At 40.2% G+C, this 22805-nt stretch overlaps 1 protein-coding gene across 2 annotated transcripts in view; it reads left to right on the top strand.

Moving 5' to 3' along the window:
- col5a3a (collagen, type V, alpha 3a) overlaps positions 1-16912 on the top strand; it is a 44460-nt gene extending 27548 nt beyond the window's left edge. For both annotated transcript variants that reach the window (XM_040047919.1, XM_040047911.1), the window contains 38 exons: positions 103-210; positions 649-702; positions 1044-1097; positions 1229-1273; positions 1488-1541; positions 1841-1885; positions 1998-2051; positions 2160-2213; positions 2345-2398; positions 2516-2623; positions 2882-2971; positions 3192-3245; positions 3442-3549; positions 3862-3969; positions 4055-4108; positions 4267-4320; positions 4422-4529; positions 4634-4687; positions 8004-8057; positions 9634-9687; positions 9815-9868; positions 9978-10085; positions 10195-10248; positions 10353-10406; positions 10559-10612; positions 10730-10783; positions 10879-10986; positions 11102-11155; positions 11278-11331; positions 11420-11527; positions 11613-11666; positions 12103-12138; positions 12595-12648; positions 12741-13041; positions 13260-13372; positions 13499-13567; positions 14312-14545; positions 14778-16912. In XM_040047919.1, the coding sequence (XP_039903853.1) occupies positions 103-210; positions 649-702; positions 1044-1097; positions 1229-1273; positions 1488-1541; positions 1841-1885; positions 1998-2051; positions 2160-2213; positions 2345-2398; positions 2516-2623; positions 2882-2971; positions 3192-3245; positions 3442-3549; positions 3862-3969; positions 4055-4108; positions 4267-4320; positions 4422-4529; positions 4634-4687; positions 8004-8057; positions 9634-9687; positions 9815-9868; positions 9978-10085; positions 10195-10248; positions 10353-10406; positions 10559-10612; positions 10730-10783; positions 10879-10986; positions 11102-11155; positions 11278-11331; positions 11420-11527; positions 11613-11666; positions 12103-12138; positions 12595-12648; positions 12741-13041; positions 13260-13372; positions 13499-13567; positions 14312-14545; positions 14778-14924 (3078 nt within the window). In that variant the 3' untranslated portion in view covers positions 14925-16912. The remainder of the gene's footprint in view (positions 1-102; positions 211-648; positions 703-1043; positions 1098-1228; positions 1274-1487; positions 1542-1840; positions 1886-1997; positions 2052-2159; positions 2214-2344; positions 2399-2515; positions 2624-2881; positions 2972-3191; positions 3246-3441; positions 3550-3861; positions 3970-4054; positions 4109-4266; positions 4321-4421; positions 4530-4633; positions 4688-8003; positions 8058-9633; positions 9688-9814; positions 9869-9977; positions 10086-10194; positions 10249-10352; positions 10407-10558; positions 10613-10729; positions 10784-10878; positions 10987-11101; positions 11156-11277; positions 11332-11419; positions 11528-11612; positions 11667-12102; positions 12139-12594; positions 12649-12740; positions 13042-13259; positions 13373-13498; positions 13568-14311; positions 14546-14777) is intronic.
- The last annotated feature ends 5893 nt before the right edge of the window (positions 16913-22805 follow it).

The raw sequence follows: 22805 nt of genomic DNA, 5'->3' as shown, positions 1-22805 counted from the left end.
TGACATCTAATAACAAGCCTCTATGTTGTTTTCTCTTAGTTATTGTCTTTTGACTAAGATACATTTTTCTTACTTGCTTTCTGCTCTCATTCATGACCTCAGGGTGATAATGGAGCTCCTGGTCCTCGTGGAGAAGATGGACCAGAGGGATCAAAGGGTCAAGCTGGACTCTTAGGAGATACTGGTGCTTCAGGGATATCTGGCGAGAAGGTGGAGCTATTAAAAAAAAAACAAAATACAAACATTTTTCTTCAAGATAGACTGCCAAAGAAGAAAACTTGTATCTAACTGAGCAGCGAAGTTATGTATTAGTTTTGCTTAGTTTTCAGTTATTTAATGACAAAGCTTTCCTATAAAATCACAGTTTAAAATTTCACAAAAATACTGAACATATGGATTTTAATGGCCTTACATTTATTACGACGCATTATACCCCAGTCCTGAGGCGAAATTGCCACTGCACCGGTGTGCATGTATTAGCTATTAATCTTTATGTCGTCACTTTATGCAGTAATACAGACATTGCTTGCTGGTTTGGCACAATAATAATGTGCAGTACATTATAAATATCTTGACTGGTTATGGGTTTTTCTATTTAATACTTGCCTTATTTCTTCCTTCTCTATTTTTTGTCTTTTCTCTCTCCAGGGTAACCTTGGAGTGCCCGGTTTGCCAGGATACCCAGGAAGACAAGGTCCTAAGGTGATTTAGTGTTGATGGGCTATTATGATCAGTTAATGTATCCCCTGGTCCTTTATCAGAGCTTTAAGAAGAAAGATGTGTGTCACTGGCTGGACTGTTTCCTGTCTGATTAAAAATAAAGGATGATGAATAGCATATTAAAAAAGGCTATTTTATTTATAGTTCATTAGTGACATCAATTCATTACATGTTGATGAATGGTGTGTTTAAGGCTGTGTTGAGCTCATGGATTAGATTTGCTTTAATTTGATACAGTAGTTAATTATAAGTTAATGAGACATTAGGGGTGATGTCTGATAAATGGAGGGCTGAGGCTGATTAACCTCTACTTGTGTCTCCAGGGATCACTTGGCTTCCCTGGTGTGGCCGGGGTCCCAGGAGAGAAAGGACGAAGGGTGAGAGCTATATGAACATTTTAATACACATTACATTCTGACTTTCACACGATATGCATTTACATTTATTATGTAGGGGATATGTATTGAAGTAACTGACTGATGAATACTTGTTACCCTTTACAATGCAGGGCCCAGCTGGTCAGCAAGGCACCGGTGGGCAAAGAGGTCCTACTGTGAGTACAGCTTTAGGTGCCCTGCCTACACACCATTTTATTTTAATATAGAAACCCAAGTATACTCAGTCTAATTATATATGGTATATCAATGTGATAACTTGTGACTCACACGGTTACATCACTACAATGTTTTCATATTACAACATATTTGTGTTCCACCTCCTGATAATTCATCAATGTGCTAATAAGCCTGCTGTTTGTTTTCCAATAGGGAGCCCACGGGGGAAGAGGAGGAAAGGGACCAACTGGAAAGCCTGGAGAAAAGGTACATGTAGTGTCATAAACAAAGATTATGTCCATGCACACATTTACACCCACCTGGCTAACTCATAAAGTATGGATTAATGCTTTGACAAAGTGCAAACTGGTTGTTGCTTTGCAATTCTTGATGGCAGGCCATCTGGCACGCTACTGTCTAGAAGGGGATACTTCAATTTATACTCTCACCCTCAAAGAGCAATTTGGGAAAGCTAAAAATTTGTTGGCAGTCCGAAAACTAAAAATGTTTGAGTGTCTGATTTCTAGCTATACATTCATTTGCCTTTTGCCTTTTTAATTTGTTAGGGTGCTGCTGGACAAGATGGTCCTCCAGGGTCCCCTGGAGAACAGGTAATGTTTTTAACTACTTCATAATAAATATGATACATTTAGCACCTTTTTTTTTTTGTGTGTGAAATCTTGGCATCATAGCTACGTTTTGATAACCTGCCTTATCTGTTAGGGTCCTCGAGGACCACAGGGAAGACACGGTGAACCAGGACCTAAAGGGCCTAATGTGAGTGGGCTACAATGTGTTTGTCCTTTGGTTTACTTTACCCAATATTTATATTGACCTTTGATGATTTGTTTATTATAGTCATATCAGAAAATTCTTCTTTTGCAGGGTCCACCTGGAAAGGATGGAATACCAGGCCATCCAGGTCAGAGGGGAGAACCAGTGAGTCACTTTTGATCTACTGTAAACAACTGATAAAAACACAATGCCTTTTGATAATCAATCATCATATAAAAGGATCAGCTCCCCTCAATTGTGACAGAGGGTCACAACTATCACTTCTTTTTCTGTAGGGCTTCCAAGGAAAGAATGGGCCCCCAGGCCCCCCGGGTGTGGTTGGACCACAGGTAAGAAAATCAACAATTTTTAATTCAATTTTTAATAAACTGGTTGTTTTTTTACAAATGACATCTACAATAACTACCTACCATCTGCTATGTGCTGTATGCTATGGTTGCTTTTAGGGCAAATCTGGTGAGACAGGACCAACAGGAGATAGAGGTCATCCAGGTGCACCAGGGCCACCAGGTGAGCATGGTTTACCAGGAACTGCCGGAAAAGAGGGTGCCAAGGTGAGTACTTTTCATCATGATGTTTGGCTCATAATCACCTACCAGTATTGCCTTATCACTGTTATATTAGATAAAGCCCAAAGACTCTCTCAGCACTGCCAGAATATCTCTTGGATCTCATCCTGTCCTCTAATTTTCTAATAAACAACACATGAAACCAGACAGTTTCGAGTGTATGATGGCCTATAAGTGATAAATGTTCTTCCTTGGTGTGACTGTCTGGTTGGTATATGAAGGCCAATTATTTGCTCTTTCTAGGGAGACCCAGGTCCATCAGGTGCCCCTGGGAAGAGTGGCCCTGTTGGGCTTAAAGGCTTCAGAGGGAGCAGAGGGACGCCTGGCCAAACAGTAACAAAAATTTTCATATACCTAATATCTATACTGTGCTGACTGCTAACAGCAATTGATGAGTCTGGTTTTTGCACTGAATTAGAGTACTTACATTTACTATAGGTACTCTAATTCATGTGATTGCCTTTAGATCCCAAGTTAAGAATTTTGCAAATTAAAGGTGTAAAAAGATTTGTTGTCCCAGGATTGTGAAGGCTGTTTGTTTCTGTGTCTCCAGGGTCCTGCAGGTTTGAAGGGGGGAGAAGGCCTACCTGGTGTCGCTGGACCTATTGTACGTCTAATTTGTTGAAATTGCTTTCCCATCCTATTCCCTGCTCCATTTTCTGCTGCTATGTTTTATAGAATGCTAGGACATATGAAGCAGGAGGCTGTTTCCATGGTGACCAGTGATCGTGACCGTTGCGTTAAATCAAATAGTGAATCATGTGATATAGTTCTCTCACCTCGCTATCTCTTCTTATTTCCAGGGTTCCACTGGAGAGAGGGGTCCCGCTGGGCCGGCTGGCGCTATTGGCCAGCCAGGACGCCCTGGCGGCATTGGTCCTGCTGGGCCGATGGGAGAGAAAGGCGAGCCAGTAAGATTTGGAACATTGCTAATTTTGTTTCTTACGCAAGAATGTCCACTAACACGTATGGTACAATCACCTCCCACCACTGGGTAATAAGCAACGTGTGCTCTCACTTTGGAATGTGATATTATGAGCCAGAGAGCAGGAGAAAGGTAAAGAAGACAGTGAGAGGATATATAAGTGTGATCATGTCTGCTTTCCCGAAAGTGTTTTTTTTTTCCTGGTGTGACACATTAATCAATGTGTTGTGTTGCTTAATGAGAATAACAGTTATAATATATAATATAGATATATGCTGTTTTGCTATCTGTTTGCTAGGGAGAGAAAGGACCTCCAGGGCCAGCTGGGCGAGATGGAGAACTGGGACCAAGAGGGCTGCCAGGGGCTGCAGGACCTCCTGGGCCTCCAGGGGAGGATGGAGACAAGGTGTAGTGAACAGTTAACATTTGCAACCTTTGTTCTTGCTGATTTTTGGACTTAGTTTTTCATGTGTTTGCACTTACCTTGATAGGGAGAAACAGGAGTACCAGGCCAGAAGGGTAGCAAAGGAGACAAAGGGGAAGCTGTGAGTATGCGTTTTTAAGTATAAGCATGACTGTGAATCACCAGGAGGTGGGGGATAAAGGGTTATGAATGATTTGTCATAATTTAGAAAGCCTGAGCCTTTAATCGTGTTCTTCCATCAGTAAATATGTATTGAACTATCAGTCCGCTCCTTTATAGGGACCCCCAGGACCTGTTGGAATTCAAGGACCTGTGGGTCAGCCAGGACTGCCGGTATGTGCCACAATTTAAAAACAATAAAAAAAACCCATAAAGGTTGGCTTGAACTGTGCAATTGTGCAATGCGGACTTGTCTGTGTCTGTGTTTGTTTTAGGGTGCAGATGGTGAACCAGGTCCTCGTGGGCAGCAGGGCATGAATGGGGCAAAAGGAGATGAAGGACCTAGAGGCTTTAAGGGAGGATCTGGTCCTTCTGGACTACAGGTAAAAAAAAAAAAAGCACTGAATTTCAAGAGTGACTATGTCTCCATAATTATAATAGAGTATTTTCTTTCCCTTCTCATGCCTATCACTATACTTCTTTGTAGGGAATGCCAGGACCACCAGGGGAGAAAGGAGAGAGTGGGCATGTTGGCTCAATGGTGAATACTGCACAGCAATCTCAGCACATACATCATTCATCTCATGTCCATTAGGTCCACTGCTGCTTTCAGGTTGCTTCTGACTCATCACTTCTCTGAGATCTTACATCATTATCTTTTTGACTACCCATAATCTTTTTCAATATTAAACACTATTTCTCACTTCATCTAAAAACCTTTAAATATGTTTCTTTAATTTTTTCACTTTATCAAAAACAGTTTAATCTCTTTGAAATTCAAACATGTATGTATTTAGTAATAGGAAACAATTATTTACAAGAACGATATTAGACCATAGGATCCGTAGCCTTTGCAAATAGTGTGTAAATTTACACTTTACACATTTACATGATATACATTTTTCCTCATCCATGATGAGGAAATTGGGCATTACAGTGGTGCAGTGGTTATCACTGTCACCTCACAGCAAGAAGGTTTGAATCCCAGTGCAAAGACATGCAATTATCTGAGTTATATTATTTGGTGATTTTAAATTGGCTGTAGGTGTGAGTGCAAATTTCAGGCTGTCTAGCATGTCCAGCGTGTAACCCTCATCTCGTCCTATGACAGCTGGGATAGGCTTCAGCCCCACTCTAGCCCCGAGTTGGATAAGTGGAGGAAAATGGTCTTATTAGCATTATTATGTGTGAGATTATAGAAGTTATTGCCCAGCTCATACAAATGAAACTGCTTTTTCTTGATCCCAGCATTCCTTTTGACTTATTACTTTTGCATTTTCCCGCGGAACAACAAATACCATCCCCTTTCTGTGGGACTAAAAGGAGATGGAAAGACAAAGCTGGCAAGATTAGAATAATTCATTAAAAAATGAACCACTATTTAGTTCATTATGTTTTGTTACAATTTCTGTTTCTGGATAGATATACACAGCTGCACAAAAATAATAGAATATCTATGAGTATGATAGTTTTCTCCAGGACAATAAACATAAAAAGAATTAAAGAAAGAATAAGTGATGAAATTCAGTAAGTGTATAATAGAATATGCCTTTATTTTAGAGAGATGGCTCCAATGAAAAGATGTAATAGCTAAATGTTATTTTAGGATATACATTTTTTCTTTAAATTGCTTATTATGGGAAAAAAAAAGACTTCTAATGAGACAACAAAGGAGGCAAAATTGTTTTATTTTTAAGATTCTGGTGTTTGTATTGCACAGTTTTAAGGTATCTGCAGTCAATAGTGGGTACACAGACGCCCCACCTGAGCTTTAATTAGTACTACCTATTTAGTTCATTAGCACCAGCTGTGCTGAATCTGCTGCGGCGGTTTAAACTTGTGAGTCACCCTTTCCTCTGCCGATAATCATTAACATTTACCACCCTGAAATTGGGGGATGTGTTGTTGAGTGGGGCTGGTTTTTCTGAGGTCAGTGATTAGTGCTGATGTTTTTACAAGAGGTAAGACTGATATCCAAAGAAAATCCAGTCTTGGCTTTTCCAGTTTATTGTGAGCCAAATGCACACAAATTAAAGAGGAGTCAACTACATCCTGAAATAAGGCTGTTCTGCCAAAGCTTGTGTAGGTTTTCTGTGGATACACTGGTCTCCTTTCACTGTCGAAAGAAATGCACATTAGATTAAGTGGTGATTCTAAATTGGTTTTATTTATGGATGTGAGTGGGAATCACTGTATGTGTCCCTGCAATGGACTGGCAACCTTCCTAGGATGCCCAACACCTCCTGGCCAGTGATAGCTGAGCTCCAGCTGCTCTGGGACCTCATGTGGACAAGTGCTTAAGAAAATGCCTCCAGTAGTGTTCCCCTTAAAACATGCTTGAAAACCGTAATAACTGACAAATTCCACCTTGGAGGAATTTATGAAAACCTAGCTATATTTGTGTTTTCCCAATAACAGACATTTTGATACGCAGGCAGTGTGACTTGTCATAACAGCAAAAGCACAAGTGAAACTAATAATGTTAACTACGGTTCCGCTCCAGGTAATGATCCCAGTAAGCCGTGTCAGAGAGCCAGCATGCACAATATCATAGCGAGCAAAAGATTTTAGTAGAGACATATCACAGCAGTGACATAATGACACGCTTAACAAATGAGCAATCCTTAAGACTTCTTATAGTCCCTCATTAGCTCCATAGCAGTCAATGTTATGCTGACAGGTCAGTCATTAAAATCTGGCATGTAAATTTGGGCATTTGGTTATATTTTATAAATAATTATTATTAGTAGAAAGAAAGTTATTTAAATGCATTAACCTGTAATATCGCTACATCATTTTTAATCTGTGATTTAAGGCCAAGATTGAAAAGTAGTAGTACCCAATAGACCTTGGCTTCATGTGTAAGAAAGATTATCCCAGGAAATGAATAGGTCATTCTGTATGTGAAAGAAAGAAATAAGATAAATAAAAACAGAAAAAGAAGCAGTGACAGAAAGGAGGCAGTGGAGCAATGGAGTGGAAGGAAGAGGCGGGGCTCTTATTGTGAGCAGGAAGACGGTGTGACAGCTGCTAATCAGATTAGCCTCAGCCTTGGCCGTCTAATGAGCATCCTCCTTTGTGACAGTCATCTCACAACGCTGTCAGCCATGAACACACGCTCAACAAGATTCTCTATAGCCCCTCTTCTCCACAGCCAGATTAGGGAGGGAATGCATTAAAATGGAACCAAAACAAGAGAGAGGGAGAGAAGAGAGATGCTGAGGACTCAGTGGGGAAGTTTCATTCATGTGTGAGTGCCGCGGATCACAGAATTCTTCCCCCTAATGCCGAAGTATTTCTCCACCAGAAGGATATGTGTTTCCTCTAGTCCCACATAGTCTCTCTCTGGGCAGATTGTCTGTCTTTCTGTTTCAGTGTCTTTGCAACACAAGGTTCCCTCCAAGACTTCAGAGTGATTCAGAGCGCGGCTCAGCATCTACTCAACTGAAACTGAAGCCGAGCACATTTAGGATTAATTGCTTGGCGCTCTCTTGAGCAACACAGAAGAGTCAAATCACATGCTGTCCCTGGTTTGAAGAATATGGTCTTGCACATCACAGGATAGATGTTTCTTATTAATAAGAGAGAATATGAGAGAGGATGTTTGGGGAATTTGAGAACGAATCGGAGCCTGTGTCATACTGAGGATAACTGTCTGACCTGTGTGGATGTCTTCACCGTGTCACTACGATAGCAATCATAGATACTTAGTTCCATTTCATAAACAATTCAACATGGACTTTAATTTAAAAGCACTAGCTAATGCACTACTTACATTCAGTTACATTCAGCTGCATTTCTGTTGTTATTATTATCGTTATAATTTTTAGTTAAACATGTCATTTCTGTCTTCACAGGGGCCTCCAGGACAGCCGGGTCCACGCGGTTCTCAAGGGCCAATTGGGGGAGAGGTCGTTTTTTCATTTTTTTAAATATCTTTTTTAATTACATACCTAGATATAAATACTGCACTATTATACTACATTTATTACAAAGGTAGTTTCAATAAACATAAAGAAAGAGACAACTATACATGTACAAAAAGTTCCATCTCTTGCCCACAGTCTTGAAAAATCTCAAAGCACTCATTGTGGAGCATGATCTAAATTCATTTTTATTTCATCTAAACTGATTTTAATGTCAGAGGCATTTTCTCCTGAAAGTTGAAATCTTTTTTGGCTACAAAATTCTCTGATAGATTTTCGTTCAGGACTTAGTCTTAATGTTTATAAAGCTGTTCATATGCATGCAAAACATGGACTGGAAAATGCACAAAGTGAAGAAACAAGTGTTAAATTAGTTAAAACAATAAATGCACCAGCACAGTTTGCTTGATTTAGTGATGCTAATCAGCATAATCAGTATTACCAGATATTCTAATTTGCCTCTCGTGATGAATAGATGTGCATAACTTTTCATAATTACTCTGCCATGATCCTTTAACTTTTCAGATCATTTTCAGAGCTTTGAAAATATTTATTCTTTGTTCTTGATCTGGTCTTTAGGAAAATTAGTCATTAAGATTTCATTAGCATTTTTGTCATTTAATACATTTTAAAAGTAGAAAGTCTGTAAATACTGAAGTAACACACACCTTGTGCAAGCATTAAAATAACAGAAACACAGTACTATCAAAAATACCAATGTAATAGCTCGTGCGGTGAAATACAAAGCACAATGCTTTGTATTTTCCAGCCCTTCATCTATACAGTCTCTTTTCAGCACTTCCTTCCACGCTGCCTTTGAAACTTGAATTATTAAATAGAATTAGGATATAATCCCTGGGAGAGAGTTATATTTACTGCTCTATGAATCATTAAGAAGTATTAGACTATTATCCTTGAGAGGCAGTTATATTTACCTCTAGTAATGGCCGTCCCTCTACAGCCTCTCATGCCAGTCAATTATTTAGCAGTAAGTTGCAGAAAGCATATGAGCCACACTTTTGCTTCATCACAGGAAGCTTGGAAATACAGCGGTGCAGAGGTGGTTGGATCCATAAATGGACCGGTACATGGAATAGTGGGAAAGAGTGAAATGGGGGTGAGACAGCATGTGAGGAAAGCAGTTGACAGCAGGAGTTCAGTAGTAGTGCGTGGCTGTATTCAACTCCCAGGCTTGTGCACTCTACCAAAAACATGTTTTTTTCTGGGTTTGTCTCTAGACACAGGGCAAAGTACACTGACATATGTGTGTGCATAATAACATACTTGCACAAACAAACAAACCAAGTGATAGAAAGAGAGGAAATAGAATATCCACCCTCTGTGATTTAGACAATATCCACACAGCAAATCTGACAGTATTTTCTTGTGTTGTGAAAACTCTGTTCCAGTTTCTGCCTTCTGTGGGAAAACTGCTGACAAACAAACACAAAATACTGCAGAATGCTGCAAAAATTGATTTTCAAAAATCAGATGAATATTTGAAACTCACTCTTGTTTTATGATGCTGCAGTTCAAGCTGTTCTCTCTCCTCCTGCCACAGGGCCCACCTGGAATGCCTGGTGGAGTCGGACAGCCTGGACTTGTTGGAGAGAAGGTCAGCGTTTCCCATTAGTAAAGACACGTGTGTGCATATGCACATACAGTAGAATAGTAGTGGTTTGTGTGTGTGTAAACTTGAACTTGTGTGTATAGAGTGTTATCAATTTTTCCCTCACCATCAGGGTGATGATGGAGAAGCTGGAGACCCTGGACCAGCTGGAGAGCCTGGCATTGCTGTGAGTCACATTACCTTTATGCCATCTTCTGGTCTTTCTAAGTTCATTTTATCTTTCTTTAGGCTCCTTAACCTTTCAAGGATTGTCATTACATTTGCTGGTGTCTCAGGGTCCCAAAGGCGATGTCGGAGAAAAGGGGGATTCTGGTCCTCCCGGTGCAGCTGGCCCCCCTGGACCCAGAGGAACACCAGGAGAAGACGGACCCAAAGGCAACCTTGTTAGTCTCTGCAGATCAGTGACATTTTATTGCTTTCTTGCTATTAGGCCGGCTAGTCCTTTAGTGCCACATTTGATGCTTTTTTTTAACTCACTGCTTTTGCCTGTAGGGTCCTATTGGATTCCCTGGAGATGCAGGGCCCCCTGGTGAGCTTGGTGTCAAGGTCAGAGCTAATGTTTCTATTTACTGTCGTATTCTGTTTTTTTTTTGTTTTTGTTTTTTTGATTTTTTTTAGTCTCTATTCTTACATTACATTGATTTGTTCAGGGAGTCGATGGTGCATCAGGACCTAAAGGAGATAGTGGAGATCCCGGCAAAGCAGTAAACCGCAATGTTTCTTTTAACATTCATTTTTTATAAGATTAATTGAAATCTTGTTCATTTGTTGACACAGTGACATTAAGTAAAGGTTGCCAGTTTCTTTCCAACTGATGGGAATTTCTCTTTCTTTTTTTTCCCTCTTATTTCTGCAGGGACCGCCAGGGGCTTCAGGAGAGCCTGGTCCTCCAGGACCACCTGGAAGGAGGGTAATCGTAGTTTACAGTATATATATTGTATATATTTTTTTTTGCATGTATAGGTATATGAAGTGTTTATTTGCAGATAATACTCATGCTCATGCCATTTTCTGCTGTTTTTTTCAGGGCCATGTCGGTGCTGCAGGAAAAGAAGGAAAGCAAGGCATGAAGGGAGCTAAGGTAAGCTCAAAAAACAGTGATCTCTCTGAAGAATCCTTTTTTGATCTATTTTGCTATTGATGCCTTGCTCTTGCATCTGTCTCCTGGCTCTGTAGGGGACAAGTGGACCCCCGGGATCAGTGGGGAAGACAGGCCCAGTGGGACCCCAAGGACAGCCAGGAAGGTCTGGTCCAGAAGGGTTTCGAGGCATTCCAGGTCCAGCGGTATGTATATGGATGCAAAATTGTATTTTTATTCAAAGGTGGCATAATATTAGGAAACTGAAATTGACTTTGAATACCATACACATTGATATTTTGTGTGTGTGTTTATTTGCAGGGTGAACCAGGATTAAATGGACCGCTAGGGCAGACTGGACCACCAGGACCAATAGTAGGATTCTTATATGTGGCTAATATTTGAATCGGTTTTCATAAAATAATGAAAACAGAAAAAATTATATTTTGTACACCCTACATTACTGATGTAAATAATACATTTGACTGTGTAAACAGGGGCCACCAGGACTCCCAGGATTAAGAGGAGATCCTGGTAGCAAGGGCGATAAAGTGAGTGTTTAGCTTTCGACAGAGAGGCCATTTTGCACCAGTCTAAATATAATGACACAGTGATGATGAACCATGTCTCTATTTGCAGGGTCATGGTGGGCTGATTGGTCTAATTGGCCCCCCGGGAGAACCAGGTGAGAAAGGAGACAGAGGCCTGCCAGGAAACCAGGGTGCACAAGGATCCAAAGGAGATGAGGTATATATGGTTGCAGCAAGGAACACCAATACATGCAGAACGTCAGTCTACAAACAAGATATGATAAATCTTTGCTTATATCCAGGGTATGAATGGTCCTCCTGGACCCACTGGCCCACCAGGACCACCTGGACTCGCAGTAAGTGTTACACAGCAGCCCTTAAGACAGTGTCCTCTTTTTCATCTACTGCATGCATGTATAAATAATCGTTTTGAGTGGTCATACATGGTGGATCCTTAGATTTTTGCTTAGGCCAATACATTAGTATTTGCATGAGCATTTGTATGCAGCTATGACAGTAAATTTAGTCTTGTTTATACTTTTTCGTAAAATAATTTCCAACAAATTAATGTAAAACACACCTCAACAAGCTTGAAATGCATAAATAATAAATAATAACTTATTATGACCCAACATAGCAGCTGGCTTGCAGATTATTGTTGCTATTGAGAAGGTGCCTGATTAGTATTTTGCAGTGCTTTCTTGAGTAATTCGATCATTTTCTAATCTTTAATAGCTGCTAAAAATTTATGTATGTTTTTAGTACTAACATACTCATCATCTCCTCTCTTAGGGTGCAGCTGGCCAGAAAGGATCTAAGGGAGAAACGGTGAGCTAAGTAATTTCTCTTATTTATACATTGCTCTTCCTGTGTTCACACCTCTGCTTCGTAAGCAGCTGCTGGGAACATATGCTGGGGAAGAGAGAGAAAGTACCTTTGTTGGCTTAAATGTACCATGCTTCATAATCATAATACTCTGCTGTGTTTACGGCATGTCTTTGGAACTAAAAGCCTGCTGTACAGCCATGCTTGCCTTGTGTCTGATTTTTCCATTGGGCCTATTTAATAGGATTTGGCTCTGGTTTGTGTGATGTTATGAAAACTAGTATAGTGTGTCTTGAGAGTGAAGGCTTTGACCACAGCGTGCTGATGCACACAGCTGGATAATCCTTTAAAGCGGCATCCATATCTGGCCGGATAATGTCAGAATTTAGCCTAGAGGCCCTAGAGAGGCTACAGGTGAGACGTGATTGACATAAAGTTTTGTCCCCTTCTATTTCCCAGGGTGTCGTTGGTCCCAGAGGAGATCCGGGTCCTGCTGGTCCCCCAGGACCTCCAGTGAGTACCTGCAATAATCCACTTTGTGACCTCAGTTCTGGTTTTATCCTCTTTCTTTTTATTTGACCCCTTTTTGACTCTGCTTCCCTTAGGGACTGCCTGCAACAATCATTGAGCCCCTTCCTATCATGGAAGGCAGGCGGAAGAGAAGAAGGCACTCGGAACGGACAAGAAGAGCAGCCCCACCTAGGGATGACAATATAGAATTGGACATGGAGGAGCCCCTCCAAGGAGACCAGCCTCTGGAGGAAGTTGAAGGAATGGAAGAAGTGTTTGCCACGCTGTCTTCTATGAAAAACGAAGTGGAGCTCATGAGACGGCCTCTTGGATCCTTTGAGAGCCCTGCTCGGACATGCAAAGAGCTCATGATGGTTCAACCGAAATACAAAGATGGTTAGCAAGAAATATGCTTAGTAATTAATGCTTCTTTCACCACTTGCTGCCAACAAATATTTAATCAGAAATCTACTTCAAAGAAAAGTGATGTGCATCTTCTTTAACCCTCACCCTTTTAAGTCAAGAGGCTGCTCACCATTTTGTTACCTTAGTTGTTTTCATTATATCAGCATTTGGTGTAATTGATTGATGCCATTATTCTGTGGGTTTTGCAGGTGACTACTGGATAGATCCTAACCAGGGGTGTAACAGAGACTCCATCAAGGTGTTCTGTAATTTCACTGCTGATGGACAGACCTGTCTCTTCCCTGACAAAAAGGCGGAGATGGTGAGTCTCCAGTCTCTTGATAGAAGTCTTTGAAATGCACAAATCAGACAACAAATTGCTCACTATATCCCTCGATCCTTATAATTTTGCACTACAAACAGTACTTGTGTTCTTCTTTGTATCTAGGTGAAATTAGCAGCATGGAACAAAGAGAAACCAGGAAGCTGGTACAGCCAATTCAGGAGAGGCAAGCAGGTACAACAAAAATAAACATATTATTAAACCTAACCAACCCCACCTCCTAGCATTAATCTCAAGTAGTTCCAAACGCCTGGCAGTTCTTTTCAGGTAAACTACTTATCCGAGCTGCTGTTAGGTAATTTACCTGAGTGATACTAATGTTTAGGATTATGTTCATGTGATTCTGTAGATGTGCGTTTGTGTGTCCATCCAAGTGCACCTGGTTGCAAACATATTTTTGTGCTTCTCTGTAAATCTCTTTACTGTGTAATTTTATAATAATTTAGTAGATCACATGCAATGACATAGCTAATATGATATTGCCAGCCTTTGATTTCAGCAGTCAGAATGACTCACACAGTCACTGGCAGCTGTGTCTCATTGACTAGTATTCGTGGTCTCTCATGTGCACCTATTTAGAGGTCTCATAACCCTCTCAGATAATCACAGAGCTGCCAGTTGTAATTCACTGACTCATTCACACCAGGTCATTGGAATAGATTTTTTTTTTTCCTTCCCTTAATTCCATTGCTTTCTAATTTTCCTTCACTGTCATTTTCACCCTTGCACATGTAAATGCCTTCATTATAATTTGAAATTATTTAATAACAAGTTATTTTTTCCTAATCTCAGTGAGGTGCAGCCTTATTGTTGGGGTGAAAGTGGAGGGTTCCGTGTACTCTGTGAGATTTGAGTGATGTTTTGAACATTTTTTTTGCTTAGCTTGGACACTAATACCTGTGTATCTGTGGCATTCAGTTCTCCTACAATGACAGAGATGGGAACCCTGTTCATGTAGTTCAGCTGACCTTCCTGAAACTACTAAGTGCCACAGCCAAGCAGTCCTTCACTTATAACTGCCAGAACTCAGCAGGCTGGTTTGACAGCACTTCCCTCTCCTACCAGCATGCCCTCCGCTTCCGGGGGAGCAACGATGAGGAGCTGACACAAGCCAAAAGCCCTTTCATCAATGCAGTGCATGATGGATGCCAGGTCAGTGCAGTGACAGTGCCAGGGAAAGGGACTAGCTGCACAAATGGGAATTAACCTTAATGAAGCTAATGTGTTTGTCAATTGTGTTGCTGTTGTCGGCTAGTGTTTGATTCAGTACATGGGTGACTACCAAATCAGTGACTTGAATTAGGATTAAGAGGAAAGTGGAGAGAGGTAGTAGTCGATTTAAGCCGAGCAAATTCCATTAATTGCTTTCATTCTTCTCTTTCAGCTTCGCAAAGGTCAGGAAAAGACTGTCTTAGAGATTGACTCCCCCTCAGCAGAATTACTTCCTATTATAGATGTTGCTCCTGCAGACTTTGGCGGCAGCAACCAGAAGTTTGGATTCCAAGTTGGAAAAGTATGCTTCAATGGTTAACGCCTTGGCAACGACAAACCCATACAAAGGCCTGCGCAGCAAGTTTTCAGCAAGAGAAACTAGGCTTTAACTGCTGCCCCAAACAATATTTATTATGTTATGATCCTGTATGTGGTGGGTTTTATTTAAGACTCTTCAACAGCCAATGACATGGTTTCTATGGCTTTCCAGCAGCGGGAATAATAGTAAGAAAGGAGATATGCAACAATGAGAACAAAGCACGTTTACCAAAGGGAATTATTTCAGTTAAATATATTTAATTTGTTCTTGTGTCTTTGTTTTTTTCCTCATTGTTTCACTATGCTGTAAATGATCCTCTTGAATTTCAAGGACTATGCCACTTGACCATGACCACTTTCATAAACAAGATGGATCTCTCCAATCACACAAAGGAATAGTCTGTATTTTACTGGTAATGGTCACTTGAGTGGTGCTTCGTATCTCATGTTTAACAAAGACTGAGACTGAAAAAAGTCAGAGATGTTGCCACTCTTGCATGCTTGGATTTTACTCTAATGCCAATTGCATAGCAGTTGTGAACTAGCCTTGCATATTAATTACACAGAAGCACTATAATTAATTTCTTGTGTGCAGGAATGATAAATTATCCTTTTTACCCTTCAACTGCAGTTTGCTCAGTGAATTGCCTTGATTTGTATTCATTTGGTGTAGCTAGTTATTGAACTCGACACTTACTTGAACAAATAAGGTTGTTTCCTTGATTGGACTGCTTTTTGAGCCCATGTTTCTACAGACCAGAGTAGTGTGTAAGTCATCGTAATATTGTCCCTACTGTGGTATACTGTATACTTGCTGTGGCATACCTCAATACCTGGATTGAGGTAAGGCACAAATTGAGAATATGCTGTTTAAATGCTCTCTAGTCTGAACTGCAGTCCTTCAAACCACAAGACATTTCAAGCTTCTCTTAAAGGCTTTTAGAATTGCTGACACAACCTGTTTTCATTTTTCTGCCCTGCTCAGAGGTTTTTGTTTCTCTGTATTGTTCATATCTTGCTATCTGAACAAAGTGCATTGCTGTTCACTTGGAACAATTTGCTCTTCAGTGGTGCTAAAGACGATTTTGTTATTTTTGTGTCACGATGTTGTTTGTTTGTATCTTTGGGCAGGATTATAGGACTAGAGAGTGAGAGGGTTACTGCTCTTTCAGCAGCATGAACCATCCTCAGAGGATGGGGACTAGTCTCCTGTTTTTTGCACATCTTCTGGCCAATTTCACAGGGCCTGTAAGAGGAGGTTAGGAACAATTCAGAACACTTAGGCTTTAAATGGAAAAAACAGCTTTAAACCAAATTTATATTTTGCTATTACAGTTAGATAGCAGCTTAATAGCCCCTAAAGTAGAAATTATAACATCAAAACTGGAGTTAATAATGTTGCAGAAGTAGATCCATCATACATTTTCCGTGGAGATTTTTTTTTTCAAAATCCTTTTTATTGTAGAGCTATGCATCAGAGATTGTCACGTCTCAGTAAAATTACCATGGGTGCACTTGTAGTGTCACAAGTGTAATTCCATTATTCACTGTCTGTGGAGCAGCTCTGGGATTTCGCTTTAGATAATGTTATTACTACAGTCTGTCTCTGTACGTTGGCTTAAACAGTCTTCTTCGAATTAACAAATGGAGCTGTGAAATATTACAGAAGTTAGATTTCTGTGCAAGTTTTATTAGTTTTTCCTTTAGCAAGTTACATTTTTTTAATCCTCCAAATACCTCCTGTAACATAATTAGTTGACTAATTGTATCTAGCATGTTTAATTTGCTCTGTTTTTTTTCCTAACATTTATACAGTGCCATCATTAACGCCTCTCCTCCTGTCCCATCATGCACTGCCCCTCCTATGTATAGTGTTTGTTGTACTAATTTTATATACTGTACAGAACTTTATGAGCAATAGCCTGTTGTGTGAATGAAAAACGAATGCATTTGTCAAACGTTGGTGTCCAAATAAAAACAAACAAAAATTAATTCAGATTTTTTTTTATTTGTTTGTTTATTTAGTTTTGTTTTGTTTTCCTCTCCCAACCTGACAAGCAGGTTAGAACAACGGCCATGATTACATGTCACTGTCTGCAATGACTGGTCAAAGTTTAATACATAAGACATGTTCTTCAATACAAACTAGTTCTGCAACATTCGCCTAACAAGCATTCAGTCAGAATCCACACAGAGAAGATGCAATCTACTCTGATGTGTTCTCCAGTTCATTTATTTCAATTAGCGCTCTTTTGGTTCTCAAGAGGGAAGGTGGAGATCAGACAGAAAGGGAATGATGAAACAGTGGATAGCAGGAATAAGAGACGGGGTCAGTAAAGAAATAGATGATAAGCTGTGGAAATGTAATCATTTCTGTTAGGAAAGCGAGAGCTGTGAAAATGACTATTTATGTGAAACAGACTCAAATGACTAATTGTCACAGAATCATTCCAATACACAGCACTCACATATACACACACTCTAAAGCCCATTTTGTTGCTCACATTAGAGTACAAGTTTCTCATCCCCTTTGGGACCATTGTTCAAGGTTAGCATCAATGGCAGAATAAAGGTTACCATGTTTTTCTCCTTTCTGCTCTCTTCCACTCAATTGAATTTTAACCACACTAAGCTCTTGACCACGAAAGGTCATCTGTTGCCACTACCTCAGAATAATGATCAAGCAGAAGAGCAATGTGACTGTCAATATGGTATTTCCACAGTACTGTGCCCTTTTCTTTTGTCCACATTCCATCTTAGGGCCCACCACTCCTGTGACATTGTTTCCAAAATTTTGTTTCTGCTGTGTGCTAAGCCTTTGTTAGTGCTGTGCACAAATACCATCTCTGCTGATAGATGATAATGTTTCTGACATGCTGATATAGCCAAATAAATCCTCATAATTGCGATGTCAAATATGACAATCATTTGGAAACCACTGTGATGTGTTTTTTACCATCACACACAGATGCACAGAGCATCGAGAGGAGCTCTTCATCCGACTGATCTGGGAGCTCAGCTCTGTGAAAGCCTGTGAGAATACCATGGAATTGCTCTTTCGTGTCAGGAAAATGGCATTTTAAGCATGCAGATATGAACATACCCAATACAAAGAGTGGTGCTTAAAACTGTGGATGGGAAAACAACGTACCATGAAATATGGATTTACTATTTCTTTTCAGATGTGTTTCATATTTAAAAAAAAATACAATGCAAGATATTATGTTGAAAAGAAAGGTAAAACTGTATGTAAGCAATTGTTTTCTACAATTATAATTCTGCATAAGATTAGCAAACAAAAAACACTAAAACAAAAACGAATTTATCTTTTATTTTTTTTTAAATTTCATATTGCTGACCATTACATCATGTAAATGTTATACTGCTAAAGGCGCAATTTCCACAAGATGGTACAGTGGTGTTTTGTTTTTTAATTAAGTCTGCACTCTAATCAAAAACCCTTATCCGTGTGATGCACAAAATATCACCTTGTAAGCTTTGGTCTTGGCTAGCTTTGCATTGCATCTACTCCATGAACAATCTGATAAGACCTATGAATGGTTGGAGCTGGTACAAATGAGTTGACCCAGGTTTACATTTGTAACGCAGCTGCAAAATTCTTACATACCACATACTGGGAAAGAGAACATGATGGCATCTCCTGAACTATCCTTTTTGTCTCTGTTCTCTCTTATCTCGCTCCCTGTGGCTGCTACTCTCTTGCGCGGTGTCTCATTATTCTGGAGCTGAAAATGTTAGATATTTTTCTATTGTTTGTTGTCGGACTGTCTGGTCGTCCCACTTTCTCCCTCTAGTTTTCCCTTCCCTCAGCTCCTCTCCTGTGACATTGATTCTAACTAAGCTGAACGTGTCACAAAGTCACAGTGAGAAATGAACAAATTAAACAGATGTTACGATTAATTAGAGAGAGTCAGTGGAAACATCTACATTTCTGGGAGAACGGGGACGTATCCTTGGTCTCAATGCGTCCAGCCAAATGCGGATGTTGTGTCACAGTAGATAACAGCAGACATTATTTTCCAACCCACTGATGTGTGTGCATGTGTGCATGCTGCTCTCAGTTTAGCATCTTGTACTGTACATTTGGTGGGGAATAACTTGGATCATTTCAAGCTCGAGCATGGTCCTTCATGCATAGGCTTGGATGTGTGTGTCTGTGTGGGCATGTAAAAATCACGAGCATTTGCCGCTGAGCAGGGGTTCTCTTATTAGCGTGCATGCAGGCACCTCGCCTGCCAGGTCCCATCCACAGCTCCTTTATCTCATGAAGGGTTGGGGGAATCATTTCCACCGATGCCTTTTCCGTCAAGCGCTTATCAACAAAGCTAACATTAGTAAAGCAGTTTGAAAAAATGACTTGAAGGCGAGGGAGGGAAACAGAAATCCCTGGGCGAGTGGACAAACAGCTCAGTGATGATTCGGAAGCCCAAGGCCCTGTGTGTCTGAGAGTGTCAGATGATTATCTGGCAGACAGAGAGCCCAGATTTAAACACACAGCTTGAGAACACCCCCGCCACCTCCAGCACACACATCCTATTCGTAATTTTCCATCTGCTGCAACTCTCAGCACCACCACGGCTAAATCCGCAAGCACTGCTACCGCCATGCCAGCCTCACTTAAGTTAACTTAGTCCTAAGTAAAAGGAAGACAACGTTTTTTGCTGGTCTTTCCTGACAGCCAAAGTAATCAGTGTGTCTTACTTACAAGATTAGGTGAAAGACAGAATGAGAAGTAGAGCAATGCAGAAAATCAGAAAGATGGGAGAAAAAGAGAGTGGTAGTCATTCACTAGACAGGCAAGAGTTGGATGAATTACTCAGAGCAATTTAAACATGAACAGATGTTCATAAATTCAAGGCAGACAGTGTTAATGAACAAACTTAGCCCTGATCAGAAAGACATGAGGAATAATCAGAGGGGGCTTGTATTCAGCTATGTTTCACATGCATGTGTGCTTCTGACTTGTTAGTGAGCAAGAGTAAGTGAGAGAGTGGTAGCTGCATGACCCCATCGCTCAATACAAAATGATTTTTTGCCATAACTCAGACAAGGCTGTGAGCAAAAGAGCGAAAAGGAAAGACAGAGACCGAATGATTCTGAGAACACATTGGCTCAGACTTCAGTTGAAAAGCGAGGGAAACAAATTGTTTCCATTCACCTCAGTGAGTCCTGTCTCCTGTCTGTGGACCTGAATGCAAAGAAATCCTCCACCTCTTACTCAGTCACACCCCTTCCATCTTTCCCCCTCCTTTCCCTCTGTCTTCACTTCACTCACTGAGTGATCAATGCATCAGTAGTGGCACTAACAAGGTTGTTATTCTATCAGAGAGAATCAGAAGTGGCAGCATTTCATGGGCACCTGGACACTTTTCATAAATCTTGCAAAGCAGAAGTGAACTGCAAAGACAAAATACTCTGCTTGAAGTGTGCGGGTGCTAAACATCATTCAATGGTAGGAAATAACATTTTCCCTGTTGGTTGTATAAACCTGCCAGTGGAATGTAATCTATATATTTATACCAGCTTATATTTATACTACCTAAATGGATAAGTCTAAGTAATCAATACTCTTTCTAGAAAGATAAACTGCATCATTTGCTCCTGGCTTGACAGCGCAACTGACAGCATTTGAATTATGCTTTCATGTGTTTAACAGTAATGAGTACAATTGGGCCTGACTTTGTCGCTCTTTAATAATTTAGAACTAACTGGAGACATGAAGCAATATTCTCAGACTACAATTGGGAATTAGTCTTCTTCCAGGCACTGTTTTTTTTACCCGTCTGTCTTACTCACTTACTCTGATTCCCTCTTTTCGCTACATAATCGAACACTAACGCTTAAAAGCCCCATGCTGTCTTTACTGTGCATACGAATGGAGTGTGTTGTTGGCTTTGGTTGCTACAGTGGGAATTCTTTGGTGCAAAAGCATCCAGGAAAAGTTGATAATGAATAGCATTTCTTTTTTTGGTGACAGAATCAGTGTCTGTTATAAATTACACTTTGCAATCTAAAGAAATCCATGAAGAATTCCAGCTTTTCGACAAAGTCTTCTGTAAATTCAACCCCTCAAACATTAGGTTATTTTTTATTTCATTACGCATAGATAAAGGTTCCTGTCTTTGTTACTGATAAGTCCTGACCTGTTTCTCTGGGATATAGTTGACAAAGACATAGCAAACAGGCCAATGTTCAAATAAAAAACACATGCTGGTGTTTCGCTTTCTTTCACTTTTTCTTGTATGAAGGGAGCACAGACAGAGGTCTATAGTTAAACCCCCAGCTCTCTATTCATTTCCTCCAGGGCACACCAAACAGAGGTTTCTAGTTACAGTAAGTCTCAAATGTCTGCTTGTTTCAGCATCTGATGAAAATGCAATGATGTTCTGATTGAATTCATTGCCTCCTGAATAAACCTACTCTTCTAATGCACAATGCTTCAATTTGAATTCTAATGAAGATCCAGGCTTCATTTATGCTCTGCGTACGGTACATCTTCTTTTTTATGTGCAAGTACAAGTATTACAGTCATGATGTAGACTGAATGTATCCTTGTGATATAGAGACTTTTGATGTGTTTCTTTGCTGCTGCAGTACTAATGAGAGACTAGGGGTTTCAGGGTTTCAGGTGCTGGTGCGCTGAGAGAGGAGGTGAGTGACAGGGCTCATGAATAGTGATGGCCGACAGCTGCTCATTAACCAAGAGACTGTCTGTCAGCCAGCAGACTGGAAAAGCAGCCCTTCCTCTATGTTTACACACACGTTTGCACATAAACACATACCAATATGAAAATACACACACATATGTGCAATCCTATGGAGATTTGGTGAACAACATGAGCACCACACAGACATCCACACAGTTCATATCCCCTTCATCTGGATCCCTTGTGCCTGCTGTCGAGTGGAGGCCAATCATGCCTTTCCCTCTGACAGCATGAGCACCGTGTGCTATTACCTGTATGCACCTACCACTCCCACTGGGGCAAGACCCTTGCTGAATATGGAAAAACCTTCTAGATGTAAATTCTGAATGAGGTCCACAGTGCAAAAGGCACAAAAGATTTCAGCTAAGACAGAACAAGTGACATTCAGGACTTTTTATGCTGTTGTTATGAGGAATTGTGTGCTACCTCCAGAGTCTGTCTCTTTCATTTTAACAACTTAAAGTAAAAATTCCAAAGAAAGGTGACCTAGATATTGGACATACATTCATGTTTCATTACATGTCTAATGGTGACATGCTGTTCTTCCAAATAATTCAGTCTTAAACATGTAATAATCTGAAACTGGAGCTCCTTGAAATCAGAAGGCAAACCCAGGAGGATACTGAAAGCATTATGTGATATATGACATGGCATGTCAAAAGTTAAGTAAGCTTTTTCATTTTCTTCTTTTAAAACAACATATCCCATTTCTGAAAGCTGTCAAGACATAAAAAATGAACACTTTTAAAAGAAAGTCTCTTTTTCTTCTTTCCTCACAGTTTCTTTAGCTTACTTGGTGGGAAAAAGAAACGCAGAGGGCAGCTGCTGATCTTGTTTCTCTGTTCGGACAAAGCCAGAAGGCGAAAATCTGTCAAAAGCCTTACTACTAACTTTCTATCTATCAAAAAGTAAATAGCAAAACAGCTAAATAAGACACAGTCTTAAATCAGAGTTCCTGTCTCTGGATGTTCGCTTAACATTCATTACTACAATCAAAGATAGCAAAAGGCCCTGAGACCTCAGTGACACAGAAGTGAATGCTGAAGTTATTTATTAAGCATGATAAAATTATTAGAAATATAATAGAAATATTAACATCCACTGCCCTAATTCCACCCCTATCTATATATGTGTGGAGGTGTCCGTGTGCTGCA

This window comes from Simochromis diagramma, unplaced genomic scaffold (assembly GCF_900408965.1).
Source record: "Simochromis diagramma unplaced genomic scaffold, fSimDia1.1 OVJJ01000321.1, whole genome shotgun sequence".
Classification (NCBI taxonomy): domain Eukaryota; kingdom Metazoa; phylum Chordata; class Actinopteri; order Cichliformes; family Cichlidae; genus Simochromis; species Simochromis diagramma.
Note: the sequence above shows the minus strand (reverse complement) of the source record. Positions and strands in the feature narration are given on the sequence as shown.